This window comes from Pocillopora verrucosa, chromosome 9, assembly GCF_036669915.1.
Source record: "Pocillopora verrucosa isolate sample1 chromosome 9, ASM3666991v2, whole genome shotgun sequence".
Taxonomy (NCBI): Eukaryota; Metazoa; Cnidaria; class Anthozoa; order Scleractinia; family Pocilloporidae; genus Pocillopora; species Pocillopora verrucosa.
The window spans coordinates 7,442,174-7,459,081 of record NC_089320.1 but is presented as its reverse complement, the minus strand read 5'-3'; the positions used below and the strand labels follow the sequence as shown (position 1 = coordinate 7,459,081).

Genomic DNA, 16,908 nt, shown 5'->3' with positions numbered 1-16,908 from the left:
GGACAATATTCAGAAGCTGATATTCAAGCTACCTTACAACATGAGGGAAAGATGGCGTCGTGTGGTCGACGATATCATGGAGCTTCAAAGGAGGCCTGTAAAGTTTGACGACGTTGCCACGTTTGTTGACCGAGAAACCAGGATAGCCAGTCTTCGGAAAGATTTTGGAGAGCTCGAAAATGGTTACGGACACCCGGTATGGCAAGGGAGCACAGACGACCGCGCCCAAGAGTTTCGTCGCTAATTTGGATGGTGACCTTGGTCCCAATCCAGAACCGAACATGTACATTAATGTCAACACCTCCTACGAAGAGCCTGCCGCCGCATCGATAAGCGGCTCGTGCCCTTCTGTAACTTAAAGTATGCACTCGAGGATTGTAAATCACAAAAGAGTTGCCCTTATCAGGAGCGTATTCAGTTTCTAGCGTCAAGAGGACCTTGTTTTTGATGTTTGTCCCATAAACATGTCGCAAAGGAATGCACCGAAAGGAAATCGTGCTAGATATACAGGAGCTCTCCAAAGTGAGATCCAGCAACATACCTCTCCATTTCCTTTCCGTAAACGATCATTTATATCCTGCAAAGGATATTGCTGTCCTGATTTCTGAACAGAAAACAATCATAATTGAAGTAGCAAACATATAATCATCACAGGTAACAATTTTGCATACAAATCTTCAACAGTACCAGCTGCTAAAACCACTTAAAATAAGAGAAATTTCAAACCATTAAGAGTTGTCAACGCTCTAAAATTACTTTAAATAACTTGGCCACCAGAATGAATCAAACTGACAGAAAGAAGGAGGCGCAGCACTGGCAGTGTGGGCTTTTGTATCCATGATAACCGTCACGAATATGGACCACGCTCTAGACAATCTAAGAGGAAAATTAGGTAAAATGTATAGCCACTGTAGTCTGTACATTAGGTGTGGTCAATTCAATTCCCGTAGTTTGGTTTAGTTCAGTTCAGTTAACGTTGCTATTGCTTGGCTTAAATAGGTGTAGCAAAGTTTGTTTGCAACCCTTCGTGTAGTTTTTTTAAAAAGTGTTATTTGGCTCTCACGGCCAACGGTTAAAATCATGGCCATTTTACGACTATCGGTTAATTTATTTCCGTTGCGATTAAAAGAAAAATGTTTACGGTTGCCTTTTTTTACGTCTAACAGTTGAAATTGGCCAATTGTTACGCCTGACAGCTATTTTTTTCTTTTTTTGCTGTTTTATGCAAACGGTTAACCTCATGTAGAACCTCAAACGTGTCGTAAGAATAGATTTATTGGCGGAAGAGAATTTAACACCCAGAGCCGAGACTCCTAAGGTGGAAAGTGAAGTAGTGGAAGTTATCAAAGGAAGTATCATTTAGAAATCAAATGAAACGTGCCAGGTAACGTTTTGAGCACCTTAAGCTGCCTCTAATTTGATGGACTGTAATAGTGACTGTCAAAGTTGGACGATTTGAAGAATTTGCCAAAACAATTGTCGAACGATTATCATAAATTTTTAAAGAAGAGTGGCATAGAACCAGGAAAAAGTCTTGTTATCAAATAAGTTTTAACGTTCCCGATGACCACCGAAATTGAGAAACACAAATATTCGCATATTTAATTGGGTAATATCCGCACAGTTTTTTAAATAATTTGTCCCGTAAAATAAGGCGATTTAACAATTTTTCCTTGAATACATTTATCGAAGGGAGTGTTATGGCACAATGAAAAAAATAAGAATCGATGTTTAGGGACTGTTCATCGATTCTCAATGTTTTCAGAAAGACCTTACTACGAGGCCCTCAGCAGTTCGTGGCTTTTCCAATGCCGGTCAACCAGACATCAAGACAATTCTTGTAAGCGATTTCTTCTTGATAACATTCATTTATTGACTAAAATATTGACAACCTATTTGTTCTACGAACACACGACTGCATATTTTAAATATATTACTTTAAAAAAATACTTGCAAACATCATTAATTGTTCCTCTCATTAAAATATAGAATTAATTAATAACACTCAATATTTTAACCATTATTGGTGAATAAAAAGTAAATAATTGTAACTTATTTCATTATTTTTTCACTACCAATAAACTAGTTGAAATAAATTTCAATATTCGATATTTAAGAATTTTTTCCGTCTAACCACCTCTGTTTCATGGCCAGGATAAGTCTAAACCATACACTGAAAATCTCAGGTTTTCGATAAAATTTTGAATCTAATGTAAATCGTCCACTCTTTGAGAGTTTCGTCGTGAACTCATCACGAGCAATTGAATTCATTGAATATTTTTTACGAAAGTCTACAAAAGTGTTTCGAAAGACTCTCTCTTCTGAAAGGTACAGTCATATAAAAAACCTCGGCATATAAATACTAATATAAATAATATACAATCTAGTGGGAAGTATAAATCATCATGAACAATATATGTACATATTCCAATCGAAAATGATAGCGACCGAGGGATTGCTACAAGAAATACATTTTACAAATCCTTTTTAGACCTTTCGTAAAACACAAATGAAGACATTTTCTTTGCACCCTAAAGCGCGTATAAACTAATATCTTTTTTCCTTCGTCATAGCTTTACATACAAGAAGGCCAACTGTTTCATAAGAAAAAGTAATCGTTGACTACCAATTATTCGACATAACACCTAAAATAGACATCCACCATCTTTTGACAGCGAGTTTAACCCTTCAACTCCCAAGATCTGATAGTTAATTCTTCCCTCTGTAGCTGCTATACATTTCCTTGTAAATTGGTTACGAGAATTTGGTGTTAGATCAAGATAACAATTTCTACCTGATAAGTTTGAGTATTCTCATTACCTATTTGATGGATAAAGTATGAATAGTATAAGGAGAAGTAACATGTTAATCACTTCTGGAGAGGAAAGGTTAAAAATATTCGCAAGATAATTTTAAAAAGCGCGCGTATTTACAAGAAGTTGCTCGTAATAATTCCGCTAATACTCTGCTACCTTTGGCAACTTTTTACAGCACATGACGTCACAAATGGGAGAAGCTATGTCATCTGATTTCAAATACAATTTAAAATACAGCTAATGTATATATACATAATAAAATTTTGACATCAAACTGTCTTAGAAGGAGCGAGGGTCTTAAAACTTTCTCTCCAGATCTGCACCCTTCAAAAATGATCCAGGGCATCCTCGAAAACTTCTTCGTCTTCATCACTCTCCTCATCAGCTTCTCCAACAGTCGAGTCCTTAAACACAAGAAAAAGTGAAGAATTAACATTTCGTAACAGCGAGTGCTATTCTATGTTAACGAAAAGCTCAGACTTAAAACTTACATTGCTGCTTGATACAAGATTCTCCTGCACTGTATCAGGAGATAGGGCATTACAAGAAACCTCTGCAAGTTCGGCTGGCCTTGACATCAATTCTTTCACCATTGCTTTCAGCTGGCAATTTTCCTGATAGGAATATATCAATGATAATAGGAAATATAATAGGATTTAAGGACTTTTCACAGCATTTTTACTGCAAGAAATGTACGGAGTAATGAGGATCAAAATACAACAAAGAAAGCGCATAAAACAAAACACACAAAAACCGCTGACCAGCACCATGACTGAATGGTGTGTAACTTTCCACCTTATTGCTGGACGAAGACTAGAAGTATAGCAGCTGGAACGTCACGATCAACAATTGAATTGACTCTACAGTATTTATAATCAATTATGTGACCATTAACTGAAACTCCATATATGATGACCACCACAACCGTTTGTGAGTATTTATTGCCCAAAACTCATCTCACCTCAAACAGACATCTGCTGCGCTTCTCGGCTTCTATCCTTTTACGTTTTTCTCCGTCAAGTTCCTGTTGCAGTATTTTCACTTCATCTGTCATCCTCTGATCTAACAACCTGTCATTGTCAAGCCACAAACTCTCACGTTCCGCGTAAAGTTCACGTTGTGACTGTGCAACCACCTGGAAGGAATGTCGCAGTTGCTGAAATAAAACACGTTCTGTTGCATTGGGTCTACCAGCAAATAATAATCTACATTGATTATTCTAGTTTAAAAAAAACCTAACTGGGCAGTGCTATCAAATGCACCGCACAAGAAACACTAGCACTATATAATTATGTATCTACCATGCACTGGTAACTGTAATTCAACTGGCATTAAAATGTTTCTTTGCTTAAAACCAGTCCATTGTTCTAATCTTCTTTACATTAAAAGCCATCAAACAGCATGAAGAGCTGATCCCCTCTGCTACCCCTTGTCGTATTTCTACATGTAGCTGCTATGTAGCCTATGTATACAATTCATTCATGCCTCTATCTCTGTTAATTATGTTCAACAAGTAGGTGTGTCGATCCTTAAGAAATAACCAGACAACGTCTATTTGCCTTTAGTACATAAAGATTTATTAAATCTGCAACTTAATGCAAATTGCACATCAAACAATTAAAATCCTGACATTTCAACAAATGGCTAGATAAATCAGCACAATTACATACTTCAGAAAGTTCTTGACGTTCCCTCATTATACTCTCCATTTGCTGCTGAAAACTGTTATTTCTCCGGTCCAATTCATGAACCACCTTAAGTAAAAATATAAACATCAGTCATTACATCTCCGCATACGACTTCAAAAAAAAGGGGACTGTAAGAAGGCCAAAACTCCTTTCAAGAGCCACGCCCTAGATTTGTAATAACTACATCAAAATCTCAAATTACAGTCCTTACCTGAATATACTCCCCTCTAAGACTTTCATTTTGCTTATAGAAAAAAAAAAGACAAAGTCAAATTCAAATTACATGTACTGGTAGGTGTAAATGACAGGCAAGCTCTAAATATTTGAGTGATAAATTAGTACAAGCCATGTAACAATACAACCCACAACTCTAATGGGAATTTACTTTTCAAAGTAACTTACCTGCAAAATTTTTCAAATGCCTATTAACATTTTCACGTTCTGTCCCCTAACTGGGTAATTAACTATTTGACTCCGAAAAATAATTAACTTCTCCCCATAATATCCATAGATTATCCAGCAAATAGGTAATGGGAATACTCAAGCTTATCAGGTGGAATTTGATATCTTGATCTAACACCAAATTCTCATAACTAATTCACATGAAACAAGTAGTAGCTGGAGAGGAGAATTAACAATCAGATCTTGGGAGCTAAAGGGTTAAGGATTTACAAGTGGGGGCACTGAGGAACAAATTGCATGACGAGTGATTTGAGGCAACACTTACAGCAGGGTGATGTTAAGAGGAAGTTTAGCCCAGTTTGCTGATGATGTGTCACCCCATTCACAATGTGAGAAACTTCCTAATAATTGCAAAATACTGTTCACTATAGTAATGACCGGAAAAAATTCTCCTGCAATATTTGTATCTATCATCATCATTGAAGAGACACTCTACTTGTATCTAAATTATCCAAATTATTTGGAAAACTTACCGCTGAGAGTGTTTCAACATCCTGGTCTTTCTGTTCACACAGCTAAAAACAAGAAAGCATATTGTGCAAATGAGGAGCATAGACATCTACCTTAATTGTGGGTATGTGTATTCACTCATCACTGGATAAACTTTAACTTCATGACGGCCAGAGATAATTAATAATAAAAAGGGGGTGATGTTACACTTACCTCACTGAGTTGCTGAATCTTCTGATCTTTCAGTTCACACATCTAAAAAGTTTAAGATTCAGTTTGATAGTAACCAAACAATGTAGACCAATTCAAAAAATATCCTGTGAATGGCTACATTGGACACAACATCATAAATTGATCAGCAATACTCCATTTTCATCAATAAATACAATCTGGCAGCAAGGGGGACAGAAATCACCACTACAGAGTACAAACCTCTTCAGTCATCCTTATTAGACGCTGATTTTCTTGTTGCAGATAGTTGCTGTCATCCAAAAATCTTTTCAACTTTAAAATCAAGAAACAAGTAATACAAATCAAAAATTAAAAAAAAAGGTACAGGATAACTACTGGCTTCTGGACTCCAAGCTCAGCACTCAGATTTTATCTCAAAAGAAAACTGTGGAGCACAAAATAATAGTGTTGTATGAAGAGAGAATGTTTCTCATACACCATCAACTCTAGACCTAATCACTGAATATGTAAAATAGACAATAAAATAAGCAACCAATGTGTCACATTTAATCAAAATTTTATTTTCCTGCCCTGACTTCAGCTTGGTACTGCCCTAGCTTAGTTTCCCAACATGGAAAAAAGGATAATTTTTTTTCAGGAAAACACTTTCATTTCAATATATCATAATTATAACTATTGCAGAAACAGCACCTAGCAAATTCACTATAAATAATATCTAAATTACCCGATTTTGTTTGTCTCAAAGGCAGGCTTTTTTTCAATTCTGTTCACCTCTTTGCACATACATGCAATATGCACCTATATAAAATATCTTCTGATTACAATATTGACAAATTTGAAATGCTTGCATCACATTTTTTTGTATGACCATATTTGGTTAATAAATTCAGTTGTCAAAAAGCATATGGTCTTACTCGCTTGTCTATCAGTTAATATAACTACATATGTAATGAAAATTTTTTACAACAGCACTTTGTCAAACTGTACCTCATCAATGGTTTCCTGAAGCTGAGCACACTGCTGTCTACTATGCTAAAATTAAACAAAAAATATTGTTATAGGTCTAAAATGTTCAATCACAGGAGCTCTGGACCTTCAACCCTACATTTGTATTAACTCATCTTCCAATAAATTTATCTAAGTATACAAAAAGGACCACACTTCATATTGTATACAGATAATTTTTATCAAACAAAAGGGAAACATTTGTGTAGTAAGAGCAGTCTACTTGAACAGTTAAAAACCATATAGCAAATGAAAATAAACAAACTGAAGAGGAAAGTTAAGAAGATGAAAAGAATTAATGACAAATTTCTGAAAGCTCAGAATCAAGATGGAATAGCTACAATATGCAGTTGAAAAGCCTTATCTTAAAGTATGTCTGACCTTAAGTGGCCAGAACAACCTCAGTTTGACCCAGTTTCTACAACATGAATTGACTAACAGTATATATAAAAAGGCATTCATTTTCCCCTTCCTGCCGGGAATAACATAATATAAAAGTACAGAGTTCCCCTGAAGAACATATCACAATGAGCTGGCCTCAGGGCAATGAGAGGCACCTGGAACTCTTAACCCTGAGTCAAGTCTGGTGACTCATGCCACAATAGTTTACAGTTGTGTGCTTGGTTACCAAGCCTTTGAACGGGATTGAGGCTAAGGTTGACCTTATTATTATAAACCTTGCTTTCAAATGCAAATTACTTTGTACTTTGTAATCATGCTAACTAGATACTGATCTCTATCACAACAAGGTCACCTTCAGCCTCACTTGAAATCAAAGGCTTGGCAACTAAGTACACAACTGTAAAATGGCCCATTGAAGTCCCCATATTCTGGCAACCAAGGACAAGGGAACAGCAGAGCATGGGAAGTACTTTTGATTATTAATTCTAAATGTTCATTGTTTATACAACTTTGACTTTTCACTATTAAAACTAAGTCATACATAACATATTTAACAACTTACTACCAGAACACCAAGCACTGGCTGCCAAACTGGTAACTAAGGCTACAAACTGATCAAGTTGCCAAAAATTTCTCATGAATTTCTATGACAAGCAAAACTATCTCAGCTTGAAGTGCTCCAGTGGGGGTGTATTTTCCACAAAAAATATAAATGTTATTCTAAAACTTGAACACTATGGCTGGTTTTAACAACTGTACCTGTAGGTCTTGCTTGCATGCCTCAAGTTTTGTAGAATTCTTCCGTAGTTTCTGTGAAAAAAAATTACAATCAAGCTCAATATTAGATATTCACTTTACCAATATTCCCCTGAGATATATGAAATAATTCACAAATCATGGGATGATAACGGGAAGTTGCAGCTATTTTGTTGGTTTTTGTTCTAAAGTCATGTTTTGAAGATTATTTTCAATAGCCCCTTTTACAGTTGTATACTTAGTTGTGAAGCCTTTGATTTGGAGTGAGGCTGAAGTTGACCACATTGTGATATAGACCAGTATCTTGTAGTAAGCATGATAACAAGGTAATTTACATTTGAAAAGTAGCAAGGTCTGTATCATAACAAGGTCACCCTTTGCCTCACTCCTGTTCAAAGGCTTAGCAACCAAGCATGCAACTGTGAAATGGACTATTGAGAAGGTAAGAAAAGGTTGCTTGGCTAAAACTGATCAGGACTGTTAGAAACATTCAGTACCTAGAGCAATCACACATAAATATATTACCAACTTAACAGTGTTCTTCATATGTATGCGTAATAAAGTAAGAAATGATAATTTACCTGAATCAGGTGTGCAATGTCTTCATACTGTAAAGGGTAAACCTGTGTGTCAAAGGAAACATGGTACATAAAACATTAGGTACTTGTAATTAAGAACTTTTGAGATACAGTCAAACTTGTATCAAACAGTCATCCACATGGAATGGTAGATCGTGCAGAAAAAAAAATTGATTGTGCAGGTAAATTAAAAGCACAAATAACAAAGCTGATGACTTTCAATGAATAGCATGATAAGAAGACTAGTCCACAGGATCCCTTGTTGTCTTAACAACCTCCCAACAAGCTGCTTTTGTAAAGTAGAGATTTCTCCACTGTTAAATAACCTGAAAACAGTCTTAAAGGATTCTAGATATTTATATTTGCACTATACCAGTAATGCCAATCTGGCAAAATTGTGTGGTCCCACCCACATGCAACCTGTTAGAAGCTCTAGTTACAGAGTTCAGATCCTGACTTATCTACAGATGTCAAAAAATTTCTTAAGACATACATATAATAGTGAAGATACAAAGAAAAAAAGAGAAAGAAATGAAAAAATAAAAGAAAGAAACAAAAGAAAAAGAAACAAAAAATACTCAGTTAGCTACTTCGCATCACAATACAAACCTGCTGAATATTCCTGTACTGAGTTTCATCATCATTTTCTGATGGTTGATTACCAAATGCTTGACCTAGGGCATCTGCTTGATCAGCCACTGGGTTGTTTGTATCTAAGTGATGATCTGTAACCAGTGGTGATAGAGAATTTGCTGCTTGAGGCACAACTGGTTGTGCCCCTGCGGATGAGTCATGGGAAGACAAACTTGCATCTGTGTCACACTGTGACAATGAACTGCTGTTTTCCTCTTCATCTGTGTTCCTGTGTTCTGTTACATCCCAAGCCATACCCTGGTGCATTTGGCCTACAGGATCCTGCATGGCAGACCCTGTATGCACAGCTGATGACTGTTGAGAATCAACTGGCATTTCCCAGCCTGGTTCACCATGATTCACACCTGTATTTGCTTCAACAGTCATTAGGTTGTTTGAATGCAATTGGTAAAGTTGTGGGGAATTTTCTGCTTGGGGAGAAAATGTTCTTGATTGTGTCCTTGAGTCATCTGAAGACAAACTCCCATTTGGGTCACTCTGCACTTCTGCTTCGTCTTGGTCATATGTGTATTGGCCCACATGATCCTGCACTACAGACCTTGAAGGTACAGCTGGTAATCTAATAGCATTGGAAGCTACTAAAAATTGAGGGTCATAAGGCATTCCCCTGTTTCCAGGCAAAACTAGCCTGTCATGATTCACAGCAATTGCTTCACCAGTTATTACATTATTTGGATGTAATTGACCAAGTTGAGGAGAGTTTACTGCTTCAGGAGTAACTGGGCGTGATGGTGTGGTTGAGTCGCCTGAAGACAAACTACCCTCTGTGTCACTCTGTGATGATGAACTGCTGTCTTCTGTTTCATCTATGCCACATTTTTCAGATGGAGTGGCCTGCAGAAGATCTTGCCCATCATGGTCCTCAGCATTTTCTTGATCAATCATATGGTTGCTTGGTTGTAATCCCTGATTTTCTTCAAGTGGTGACTGGAAATTTGCTAAATCAGGAGAAACCATTCCAGGTCTTGTACCTCTACCATCAGAGTTTAGACTACAATCAAGTTGACTTGCAGTTGCTGAGCTACTCGCCTCAGGTAATGGTGGTGAAAACCCACCGCATAACAGACTGCTGTTTTCCAAGATCTTCTGCCCATCTCGAAAGACAACATTGGCTTGAACAGTTTTCGGATTGTTTGGGCGGAACTGATGCCCTGTAACCATACCTCGTGCAGCTACAACAAATGGATGTAGATGTTTTTCTCCATCACCTTTGACTTCCTTACTAGTGCTCTTCAAAATGTCAGTACTTGGTTTATCTTCCAGAGGAGGTGAAAAACTCACTCCTGAGCAAACACCTGGGGCAGTGCTTGTCTTCCAAGTGACCAATACATCATCTCCTGGCTTGGATGGCAATTCTAACAGAACAGAAGGAAAACAGTAAGAACACTTTATATTGCCAAGTATTGTATACATTAAGTTCTGTCATATTTCCTATTCTGAATCTAACACAACAACACCTTCCCCCCAAAGCAACAAATAATTATCTTAAAATGTTAAACTCAGAAAGTAACTAATGTTACTCTGAGCCTTCAGGGAAGTACTTTTGCTGAAGGAGGAAAAAGTCCTTGCTTGAAAACCAAAGCAAAGCTAGGAGCAAAAAAGTGCAAAACTTGTGAAATTTCTGATCAGAAATGAAAACAGTTTGCTATCACTAACAAGGGCTAATGGCTCACCCAACTACCAAAGATTGGCAAAGAATATGTTTATTTCCATCAGTTTAACCATACCTGACTACTCAAAATGAGCATGACTGTAGAGGCTAGCTGGAGAAAAACAGGATTTAGAAGCCTTTCCCCTTCACCCCAAGTTCCTCCTTGCTTATTGTGAAAGTTAGGAGTTCAGCAATATTATTATAGGCTGGGGGCCCAAAGTGTGAACCCAGTATTGACATAATTTTCTGAGAAGGTATGATGTGTTAAGAAGATGAAAACTTGAAAAAATTTTTTATTAATTAACCAAATTCCTCCTCTACAAAAAATTCTCTTTAACTCCCATGAATTACCAAGACAGAATTTCTCCTTACAATTATAATACAGTATCAAGCAGAAAAATATAGGACATTGTCAGTTAGGGGATTATAAGTTGATCCAATACAAATTCTCCAGACTAACATCAAGAACTGTATGGCAGACAGTAAGGAGATTTACTAATGAGATCTTGGGAGTTAAAGAGCCAATATCATAATGGCAACTGATAGAATTCAAGCAATTTTGGTGCTAAAAATCATGAATGAACACAACATGATACTGGAACTTGAGAGATCTACTAAAAGAAAACCAGAAAGTATAAGAGAAAATCGTATCAGTTTTTATGAGACTGATCTTTTTTAACTGACTGGACTTCTTGGAAAGAACTGGTGTTCTCTCATTTTATTTAACCACTTCCCTAGCCTCAGGAAAGGAAAACTCAAACTAGCTACAATTTTCAAAGAATTCTGCATTTAAGAATGATTTTTAAATGGTTTGGGGTAAAAAAAACTTCATGGAACTTAATGGAAAAATCAAACCATACAGCCTTACTAATGGAAGCAGCAAACAAACGGTAGGTTCAAATGAGAATTTTTCATTTTACGTATGGCAAATGAAGAATGTGCATGGCTTTACAAAAACTGTCAATTATCATGTATCGTTACTTTTAACTAAACAACTTCAGGACATAATCCCAGAAAACTCACCAGTTTCAGGAAGAGTTGAAATTGAATGCCCATCAGCAGGATTGATATTCTGTTGTCTCGATTCTTCTGATTTCTTCGGAAGACTCTCTTCAGCCTTGTTACTGACATCGTTTGGAGGACAATTATCCAAACTTTTTGCAACATGCAATGAATCTTGTGCCAAAAGATTTTCAAATACTTCCAAACATCCAAGGCTCTGAAATATGGACCTCCATTTGTCCAGTGAAAGTTCTTGGCCATCTCCTTCAAAAGTGGCAACAACCTCACGGACTCCCTTGCATTGTGTTGTATTTATTCCTAATTCTTCACCAAGAACGTCCATAGAATCTTTGCGACTCTCTAAAAGACGCATGAAGCTTTCTCGCAAGGAAGGAGGGCTTGTGCTGCCTGATTCTAAAACAGAAATAAAGTACATTCAGAACATTTTGACAACTCTGTACTGTAAATTACATCCAAACAAATAGATCGGGGAAGACAGAGATAAACAATTAAACGGAGAAAAGTTTTACTGAGAACAAACAGAAAGATTACACTTATTAAATAAATAAATGAACTAGAAAGTTATATAGCAATACATTTAATATCATGAAAAATCCATAATCAATTTCACACTCACCACCAGACATGGTACTTTATATGTAATTCCTCGTCTTAAAATCGTATTCGAGAAATATCTGGAAAATAGGTCCATAAATTATTATCAGCTTTTGTGAGATTTATTGTTTCAAGTACATCTGAAGTAAGGTAACTGACTTAACACAGACGCGAGAATCATTACAACGTATCACACCAAAGATTAGCACTTAAAACATTCACACTTGATGAAAACAAGCTCACTCACTTAAGAATTCAACAATAGCGTTAATTGTATATACAATATTTTCATCTAAAAATTGGTCCCAAACTAACGAGTTTTAACGCAGTAAAGCTGTTCCTATCAATTCTGAGCAGTGGTTGAATTAAATGCCTAAAAACTACGAAGAGGTTGACGTTTATTTAACGCGATTGATTTGAGTCGCACTGGGGATGCAGCTTGTACACGTCCAACTAAGCTAATACACACCTGTAATCAACACATTCCTCGTCTAACAGATTTCTTATATCACAGAGAAGGACTGAATGTATGGCTTTTTATTCGATATTAAGCTCAAGTCCCAACTGTGAAATCATCTTTATCTCTAAAATTCGAGTGAAGGCAAGTGACTCTAGAAGGGACTATCTATCAAAGATGCGCACCAAAATATTGATCACTGTTGTCAAATATATTAGGAACGCTTTGCAAATAAGCATGACCGAAGTATAGTATAGCTTAAAGAGAAAAATAGCCTTAAAATTGAAGACGATTACCTATTTTTACTGATCTTGAAAAAAATTCTGAAGCCCTACAAAAGTCAAACTTACAACCAGGGTATTCTAACTGCGACTTACTTCGCTCAAACGCACTCTCGATGCAATCCTACCAAGATCAAAACTCAAGTGATCTTCCTGACGTTGACTATGGAAGAAGGGAAACAAACAACGCTACCAACTGAGGTAGGTGCCTTAAGCACTCTCAATCCACACTTTCAAACATCAACTAGTGACAACTGTCGTCTCTGACGAAGTCGAAGCGTGAAATCCTCCGAAACGATATCTTCGGAATTCTTCCTCAGTTCGGACCGAGTAGGGGGGCCCAGAAGACTCGGGTCATCCGAAGGGCTATTCGGGTTTGGTTAAAATGGTCGTCAAGGGGACAAACCATTTGAGAGGGAGGTGGAGGTAGTGGTTTTCTGTCTGCATAATTTTTGTCCTTGTTTTCGCCGTTGCTGATGCTGTTTTTTTGTGGGCAAAGGCGTCGGCATGAATATTTTTTTTGGTGAACAAACATTTCCTACACTTTTTCACTATATGTCAGCCAACATGCAAGAAGATTAAATTTGCATGCTTTACATGTCTATTTATGTAGTAACATATGATTTTAATTGATGAGACAAGTTCACAAACAGTATGTTAAATTGTTCCTGTCTAATCTGCAATCATACTTAACAGTATGCACAGATAAAATGATACATAGCATCACTTCCAATTCAACAGCTTTTCCACAAAGAACACAACATAGAAGAGAGTTTCATGCATATCAAAAAATAGAAATAAAACATCACAAAAAATCAGACAAACAACTTTAAGGTTCACATAACATGAAAAGAAAAAAATCACAGTTAACAGGGTTTTAATTTCATATTTTCACATGTCGTGAAAATAAAAAATACCACATCACACCCAAAACCTCTTTCACTCCCTTGTGAAAGAGTTTTGTTGAACTGAGAATGTTAAAGATCTGAGTTAGTCACATATCTCATTTTCTATTTCTTCTGCTATGGAAGCTTGGCTCTTTGGCTCCCTGTTTTATCTTGGTTATCTCTCTATATGCACATATTTTTTTCCAGCAGTCTGGTGTGCATGAATTTGTTTTTCCAATTAACTTTGCTTGCATTAACTTTTTTGTTCTTTCTCTCTCCCCCCCCCCTCCCCTTTACCTCACATCATATTTCTAATGGGCAATCATTAGAGAGAAAGTTTCTCCAGAAACCATACAACATTCATCTCCACTAGTAAACCTTTTTTTTCACTTGGATTTAAGCCCAGGTGCTTCACCCCTGGTCCATAAATCCAAGGATAAAAACCTGTTCAGTAACTTACATTATGGACCTCAAACTAAGCTATATGAGGTACCTATGTAATATTATTAGATTAAAAAGAGTACTCCAAATGATAAAAAAACTCCCTGCAGATGTGCTAAACATCAGCAATGTCTCTATGCTTAGCTCCTCCTCACTGAAAAGATTGTTTGAGATAGTAAGCAGACTGATATACAGCCTGGCAGTATTTAAAATGGCAGTCTCAAGATAAATTTTTAGATACATTTGAAGTCAATTTTCAAAAGGTTGGGATACTCACTCAAATTTTAACTTTCAATGGCAAAAATGACTGCCATATTATGATTTGCATAGCATATTTCTTCCATGCCAAAAAAATTGAAGAAGTCCCTGGATGATAATAACATGGTCAGATTGAAAAATTATTACTAATAGCAACTATACTGCTTTCTCTGTGTCAATCAGTATAGAATAATAATCATATAATCCCATGATTTAAGCTCTTTCTATGATCTGAGCCTAAAGGTAATTCTTTACCATGGTCAAGTGACTTTTGTGGAAGGAGGTAGACTGGGAACTATCTGATAAATAACATCAGGATCACCTCAATATGCTGCTTAGAAACTTTGCAGATGTGTTAGGATCTCTTTCTCAGAAGTGTTAGCCTTGACTTTATCATCAAAAACTTGAAAAAGCTCATTGGAGTGGCTCCTTTCTCCTCCAACAGACAGACACAATCAAGGTTATCACAGGTTCTTCAGAAATACTCAATTTTTTTTTCTTTTTCATCATAGAGTTCTTTATCCACATTGAGCACTTGCCTTCCTCTAAATAGTGTGATTGAGTTTTTTAATACGACATTCCATGTTAAAACATCAGGCCCTAATCATATTAATTTAGGACCTATAACATCTTTTTGGTATCATTATAGACATTCTCCTCAACATCAATGACATGTAAAAAAATTTTAATTTTCTGTCTCAAGAAAAAGCGAAAAGAGAAGGCAATTAAAGATTGACTCTTTAATCTACAAGTTATATACAAGACTCAGGAGTCTAGGGAGAATGTCCTAAGAAGGGTGGTGACTATTTCATGATCAGTAGTGACATCACTATGGCAGAATTTAAAATGCCCATCTACAAATCCTGACTCAACCTTGAAATTCACTATTGGAGAATATACAAATATCTGTGCTAAAAGAAGAAAGTACAGTTAAGCAAGAAATGTGTACAACAGAAAAACTAATTTTTCAGTAATTTGATATTGAGATGCACTATGTTCAAGTTGGTCATCATTGTAAAATGTTTGAAATATTTCCTTTAATTTTTTCATGCATTCTTTTGGCCAGTTCCAACCCCTTGCTGAGACTTCCAGGGAAAACAAGGTCTGTACGCATTGCCAGTTCCTTTAGTTTATTGACAATGTTACCAGACTCCTTTGTTTCACAAAAGTACATATTTGCGTGTGGCTGGTAATGTGGTTCTGGTTCCTTGCGTCCATCATTTCCTTGAGAAATAATAACTTTCTTGTGAATAAATACTGCAGTATAACAATCGTCAATCTGTGCATGGGCACCAAACAGATCTTTTTCCTTGATGTAATAAATTAGAGCGACATCAGTTCTGTTTTTCAGACAAGTTTCTGACCAGTAGCATCCAGGTAGAGAGATTTTAGCGAATTTATCTATCAACTTACACTCTGTCTTTTCCACATTGTGACCTAGGTACATTGAACCTCCTGGCTTTAGTATGCGCAGTAATTCTCTCACGAGATTACACTGTATCTCCTTATCACCCAGCTGTCGTAATCCTCCATAGTTAATAACATGCGAAAATTGTGTTTTATCTCCGAGAAAGTTCAGTTTTCCATCAGAGCTAATGGTTCCGAAAGTGGCTGGAGTATCATTGAACAACCTTTTAGCATAATCCACGGCGTATTGATCTGCGTGGGCACCGCCGATGATGAGTTTCGGGTATTCCTTCCTCAGAAGAGTCAGCCATTCATTACATCCAGTATTGCTATCAAACACAGAGGTACCATCCTTTAAATTTAGTTGTTTAGCCAATTCAGGAATCCAGCTCTTTTCTACAGTAGTTTCATTGGCATGTTTTCTTCTACAGTGGATATCTTCCCAATTGTGCTTGAAAACAGTTTTCTGAAACCAATGATGAAAATGTTGTTTAGCTCTATCCATGATCCCTTTGCCACCAGAAGCTCGCAGGCTGAATTGTGCTAAGAGGAACATGAAAAGAACCAAAATGGTGGCAGACGCCATGAACACGATGCGGCCATAGCGAACATTGGTTATCCTCATGTTTGGGCCGCAGCAACGAATAAACATCACCCAAAATGAGAAGCGATCTCAAATAACGTCATGGGTTGCTTACGGTATCGAAATCAAAGAATATATATGAGATTTCACTAAAAATTATCGATAATTTTTTCACTCAAGACACTCACATACACGTTGAGCAAGAAAGCGAGGCTGCGCTAGTAACCAGGACCCATCGGTTTTATAAAATAAAATATTTTGTTCTTGTCTGGTAGTTTGCCTTTCGAGGAACGATGACGAAGGACAACACTTTCCAATTTTTG

The 16,908-nt window shown here is 36.7% G+C and overlaps 2 protein-coding genes across 4 annotated transcripts; both read right to left on the bottom strand.

The window, feature by feature from the left end:
- Positions 1-1,848: 1,848 nt before the first annotated feature.
- LOC131798374 (uncharacterized) lies at positions 1,849-13,309 on the bottom strand. Of its 3 annotated transcripts, none has more exons than XM_066172271.1 (15): positions 13,079-13,309; positions 12,294-12,351; positions 11,678-12,070; positions 8,959-10,358; positions 8,353-8,394; positions 7,775-7,825; positions 6,596-6,640; positions 5,849-5,920; positions 5,630-5,671; positions 5,440-5,481; positions 4,716-4,748; positions 4,487-4,570; positions 3,778-3,972; positions 3,308-3,430; positions 1,849-3,220 (listed from the first exon to the last, which is right to left on the bottom strand). In XM_066172271.1, the coding sequence occupies exons 2-15, from the start codon at positions 12,301-12,303 to the stop codon at positions 3,143-3,145; spliced, it is 2,610 nt and encodes an 869-aa protein (XP_066028368.1). In that variant the 5' UTR covers positions 12,304-12,351; positions 13,079-13,309; the 3' UTR covers positions 1,849-3,142. The 3 variants fall into 3 exon arrangements, with proteins under 3 accessions (XP_066028368.1, XP_066028367.1, XP_066028369.1); XM_066172270.1 differs by having other exon boundaries at positions 13,106-13,309; XM_066172272.1 differs by having other exon boundaries at positions 3,778-3,951; positions 13,106-13,309.
- A 1,836-nt stretch (positions 13,310-15,145) lies between these two features.
- LOC131798377 (uncharacterized) lies at positions 15,146-16,804 on the bottom strand. The gene has a single exon (XM_059116009.2). It carries the CDS (start codon positions 16,652-16,654, stop codon positions 15,605-15,607), a length of 1,050 nt encoding a protein of 349 aa, XP_058971992.1. The 5' UTR covers positions 16,655-16,804; the 3' UTR covers positions 15,146-15,604.
- Between the last annotated feature and the right edge of the window lie 104 nt (positions 16,805-16,908).

What these genes read in the sequence shown, in the direction of transcription:
- LOC131798374 (XM_066172271.1), bottom strand. An exon ending in CATGCAAGCAAGACCTACAG is followed by an intron (nt 6,641 to 7,774) that starts GTACAGTTGTTA and finishes GTTTAATTTTAG; the next exon opens with CATAGTAGACAGCAGTGTGC. An exon ending in TTAGAGGGGAGTATATTCAG is followed by an intron (nt 4,571 to 4,715) that starts GTAAGGACTGTA and finishes TTTTTACTTAAG; the next exon opens with GTGGTTCATGAATTGGACCG.
- LOC131798377 (XM_059116009.2), bottom strand. Translation starts at nt 16,654, where the DNA reads ATGTTTATTCGTTGCTGCGGCCCAAACATGAGGATAACCAATGTTCGC.